Source organism: Malus domestica, chromosome 06 (assembly GCF_042453785.1).
Source record: "Malus domestica chromosome 06, GDT2T_hap1".
NCBI lineage: Eukaryota > Viridiplantae > Streptophyta > Magnoliopsida > Rosales > Rosaceae > Malus > Malus domestica.
In genome coordinates this window covers 1,565,332-1,570,520 of record NC_091666.1, presented here as the reverse complement: position 1 = coordinate 1,570,520, position 5,189 = coordinate 1,565,332, and the positions used below count along the sequence as shown (strand labels likewise).

Here is a 5,189-nt window from a genome sequence, read left to right as displayed (position 1 = left end):
TTCAAAATATGTGTGTTAAGTCATAAGTAATTTGAAGAATTGTGTAGGATTGTTAAGATGACGGCAGAAGCCTAGTGCATTTACAATTTAACTTTCAAAAACCGTTTTCTTTTAGTTTATTTTATTTTGTCGATTTATTTAATTATTTCTATTAAATTTGTTTTTATCATTTTAAATCATAAAATCGCCTTTTTCTGAAACTTTGATTTAAATAATTAATTAAACTTTGCTAGAGCCGACTATACTACAATTACTTTGTACTCTTGCAAGTATTTTTTATCTCTACTTTTGCAGATAGTACAAATCTTATCATATGTTAAACTGAAAATAAAATATAAAATAAAAATAAAAATGAAAAAAAAACAATGGATTTTATTAATAGCGACTAAATTAAAGTTACATCCATAATGTAAAAATTACTGAAAATAAAACATCCTCTTTCTCGTTTACTTACTTAAAAAATCAAACAAAAAACTCTCCTTGTGGTTGATAAAAAATAAAATAAAAAAATAAAAAAACTGGATAAATGAAATCTCATAATTATTAAATTAAAACACTGAGGAAACAACATATGGTTCATATCATACGAAAACAAAACAGTACGTCGCCGACGTTTCAAGGGTAATATGGAATATTAGACCACAGAGATTGGTGGTTCTGGTCCCCAAAGGGCAGAAAGTCGTCCCCGGTGTTTGCTCCAATTGCTCCCATCTGCTGTTGCGGCTGCTGGTCTTGCAGGGTCATTATCTCCATCGGTGCAGCTTGAGACTGAGTTTGTTGCATGTTCATCGTTCCAACACTGATCGCTGGTGGTGGCGGCTGTGTTGGTACTACTTGGACTTGATTGCTCCCGTTCCAAGCCAACTCGTCATGCACTTTCTTCACCTTTCTATTGATATCCTCCACTTTGTGGTCAACCACCCACCCTAAGTCAGTCAAATCCCCCATGCTCAGATCGTGTAGGGACCTCCCTGTTAGACACTGGCTCATCAGGATTGACATTTCTTTCTCCCGGTTCTCCTTCTTCTGTTTCCTCAGCTGGTCCTTTGCCTTGTCAATCCGCTGCCTCAGAAAAGTCTCCATGTTCAGCTGCTTTTTGGTTTGCTCCATTGAGGGCATTGTCCTGAACTTCGCGTAAGTGCCTTGTACTCCAGAAGGGGATGGCCAAACCTCAGGCTGAGTATCGTTCTGTCCATAAACGATAGCACATGCCTCAACATCACAAAGGGTAGTGATTTCGCTCATCTTCTTCATAAAACCCTTCTTTCTTTTTTTGAATGTTAGTTTTCGAGTCGTGTGGTTTTGGATGTAGGCAAGCTTCACCTTCTTTCGGGACATGGTTGTTAGCTAGGGCACAAGGAGATTCCCTAGGGTTTGCTTAAGGAGGAGCCTTACAGTTTACTTGCTTGCTTAACCCCAACTCCACTGAGTGGTATTTATACTACTTACAAGGACCCTCCTCCTAAATTTTTTCAGATTTAGTCCACAACAGAAAGTTAATACTCTTAGGTTGCAGGATATATAAAAATCAGTAGAGACCATTTTGATATCTGTATACATTGGATGTGAAATTTATGACCGCCAACAAATTTACAATGTGGAATTTGGTGGAAGGAATCATATTAGCAAAGTAGCAAATTGTAGAAAAAATTGTAAAACGTGAGTTTGTTGGATGAGTATTTGATATTATCCACTCTTGTTTTTATATGGAAGGCTTTTCTATAAATTTCCATGCATGCTGAACATTCATGTATTTGGACACAAATTTTTTCGTGGCTCATTCATTCATTGAAAGAATTTAATTATGTTTAGCTTAGGTAATTATCATTAACAAGGTAAATTTATCACCCTCTTTCTTGTTGATAAGGATGAAAGTCCAGTTACAAAGAACACGACAACATACCTACGTACCCAACAAACAAACAAATATAGAAACATGTTTTGATGCAAATGGTCTGTGAAATACAGTGAATTGAGCAGCCAAGATTAGTAAAGCATCCACAAGGAAATTATCTAATTCTCAAAACATGTGGAGGCATGAAACTAATAAAAAACCACTATGTTTGGATGAAGAAATTTAAGATTACTAAGGAATTTTAAAATGACGGAATTTTTTTTTTTTAGGATTTTGTAAATTTTCTTGTTTGGTTAACCTAAAAGAACAATGAAATTTGAAATGGAATTTGATATTTTTAAACTCTCACTTATATATGGAAATTCAGAAATAACACCTATTTACATGGAATTTAAACTAATTAGAGGTCCCAAATTCCACATTTTTTTTCCACCTGAAAATTCTAAATTTCTATGTTTATAAATCCAAACAAAAGAATTGGTGCAAGTCTTCATAAATTCTAACTTTTATCAAAATTCTAATTTTATTTCCCTCATCCAAACATAGTAAGTGCAAAATAGCCAATGTTAGAAATGATTAATTTAATCCTCAAGGGAATGGAGTACGGACGGTTCTTTTGTAGAATTTTTTTTTGTTCTGCGTCTTCTCTCGAATGCATATCTCCTTTGTTAAGTCTGAAAACCCTAAAACCTATTTTTGGATTTTTTTTTTTTTTTTTTTTTTTTTTTTTTTAGTAAAAAAAAACTCTCTTGGTAAACATTGGATTTGATCTCAAGGGTGGAGTTAAATTGACGTTCTTTTCATGTTTTAATATTAATCCATGATATAAAATCTAATGGTTAATGATTATGAATCCGTTGTTACATGGTGACCAGTATACTTGCATGTTAAATAGCTCAACGAAGCACGAGTTAATTACCAGAAGACATAGTAAAATGCTTAACATCGATCAAAAGTAGACATACGAAGCACATTTCAATCGAACTAATAAACTAGGATGAATATGATATATTTGTTCATCAAACCTTTCCCTTGTCGGAGGTAATGCCGATTGCAAGCAGTTCAATCCATTTCTACTGTCGTTAAATATTACATTTTTCAATGAGAGCAAATAATGGCGGGCAGCCATGATCATACGAAACATTTGTTATCGTTACCTCAGTGCAAAGCTTTGGTCCTCGTCTGTTCGTCCGTAGGCCTTCAGAAGAGTGAAAAATAACCGTCTCAGTTCTCTGCAGGCGACACCTCAGATTCAGCAGCTAGTAAATAACATGAATGAAGGTTAATTTTTCACTGAATTTCAAGCGAAAGATAGAAAACAAAGAAGAGAGCACTCACAATAATAGAAAACAAAGAAGAGATCGAGCACTCACAACGCGAACAATGGGGGCGAGGACAAGTTTATTTTCCTACTCCTCCGTCGGCGTGTTGTCGGATGATTGGATGATCTGGATGGCCTTGACCAGGAGAGGCGGCCCTGCTCCTCTTTTCAGGGTAATATATGATGGATGAAGACACATGGCAGTAGATCAAACACATGGCAGTAGATCAGTGGCTGCTGCCATGTCAGCTTATATGGTTGGAAATGGTTGCTGCCATGTCAACCAATGTGGTTGAGGTAGTTGTAGTTGGTTGTAGGTAGTTAGAATCTGATGGTTAGGATCTATTGTCTAGATAAGGAAGGGTATTTTAGTCCTTAAGAAATGTTACTCTATAAAGCTTTGTAATCATGCTTTACAGATTCATTCAATACAATCAGCACTTTTCTTCTTATTTCTCAAACTTCTCTATTCTCTCTGTAATTCCTGTTTTGCATTTCCTTTGAACCTTCCTTTCGTAGCTATGGTTTCTGTGAAATACTTTTGTAATCATGGTATCAGAGCCATCGATCCGTTGTGGGTAGGCGAATGTTCATGGGTTCTGCAATTCTGGGTCTCTTCGGCTGAAGTTGTAGCGGTCGATTAAGCTTCTGGTATCTGCGGATCTCAGGTGATAAGTTTCTGTTTGGAGGTGTTTCTTTCTTTTGCTATGTTTGTCGAGGCACGAAGCCATTTCTTGTTGATTCGTTGAGGCATGAAGCCATTTATCTTGTGAATTTGTTGAGGCACGAAGCCATTTTCTGTTGATTTGTGAATTTGTTGAGGCACGAAGCCATTTCTCTGTTGATTTGTTCGTTGAGGCACGAAGCCATTTTTCTTGCGAATTTGTGAATTTGTTAAGGCACGAAGCCATTTTTCCTGCTGATTTGTTGATTTCTGCGGCACGAATCCATTCTTGCAAATTCTCTGTGTTTCTACAATTCTTGGATTTGAGGAAAATGACGGTTCCTGGTGTGAAAATTGAAGGTCTTTTGGGGATGTTGACGATTAAACTGAATGATAGGAATTTCTCTAAGTGGGTTTTTCAATTGAAGTCAGTTGTGAAATGGTACAAGTTGTTTGATCATTTTGATGGATCTGTTGTGTGTCCTTCAAGGTATATCATTCATCCAGAAAATGGGGTTACCACACAAGTTTCTGAAGCTTTCTTGGAGTGGGAATCTATTGATATGGCTTTATTGAGTCTGCTTCTTGCTACTTTGTCTGATGAGGCCATTGAGCATGTTCTTGGATGTAGAACAGCACATGAAGCTTGGTCCAGTTTACAAGATAGGTATGCCATACTCTAAAAACTGAATTCCAAATCTTGCAGAAAGGGGGAGATTCAATAGATCAGTTCTTGTCCAAACTTAAGGATATCAAAGAACAATTGCTTAATGCTGGTGAGACTATCTCGAATAATGATTTTATCTTGGCTGCTTTATCTGGGTTACCTCGAGAGTATTCTACGATAAGGACAGTAATTCTTACTAAAGATACTCCTCTCACATTGAGAGAATTTCGTGAACAGTTGTTATGTGCTGAACGGGAAGCTGAATCTGTCTTAAATAATGTGTCTTAAAGTTTTTCAGGATTGTATATGCAAGGGTCATCACAAGGCTCATCTCAGGGATCTACTAGTACTTCACAAGGGGTTTCGTATACCACTGGTGGTGTCCTTACTCAAGTGCCAAGAGGAACATCATCTTTCGGAATGCAATCATCTGGTCTATCACAGGGCACTCCCTTAAATGGTGGTTCTGCGTCATTTCCACTGTTGCCAATGCCAGTTTCTCCTACTATGCCAGTGCCTTATCCTCTGCTTCCTGGAAATCCATATGGTGCCTCTCCATATCCATTTCCACAATATTCTGAGTTCTCAAATGCCTACGGTTTTGTGGGAAATGCCGGTGCTCCAAAGCCTTACTCAAATCCAAATAATGGTTCTAGATCTTTCAGGCCTAACAACAACATGA

The 5,189-nt window shown here is 36.9% G+C and overlaps 1 protein-coding gene across 1 annotated transcript; it reads right to left on the bottom strand.

Moving 5' to 3' along the window:
- Nucleotides 1-490: 490 nt before the first annotated feature.
- LOC103436407 (agamous-like MADS-box protein AGL80) lies at nt 491-1,391 on the bottom strand. The gene has a single exon (XM_008374837.4). It carries the CDS (start codon nt 1,336-1,338, stop codon nt 616-618), a length of 723 nt encoding a protein of 240 aa, XP_008373059.3. The 5' UTR covers nt 1,339-1,391; the 3' UTR covers nt 491-615.
- Between the last annotated feature and the right edge of the window lie 3,798 nt (nt 1,392-5,189).

Excerpts from the sequence above, each read along its gene's own strand:
- LOC103436407 (XM_008374837.4), bottom strand. The coding sequence starts at position 1,338 with ATGTCCCGAAAGAAGGTGAAGCTTGCCTACATCCAAAACCACACGACT.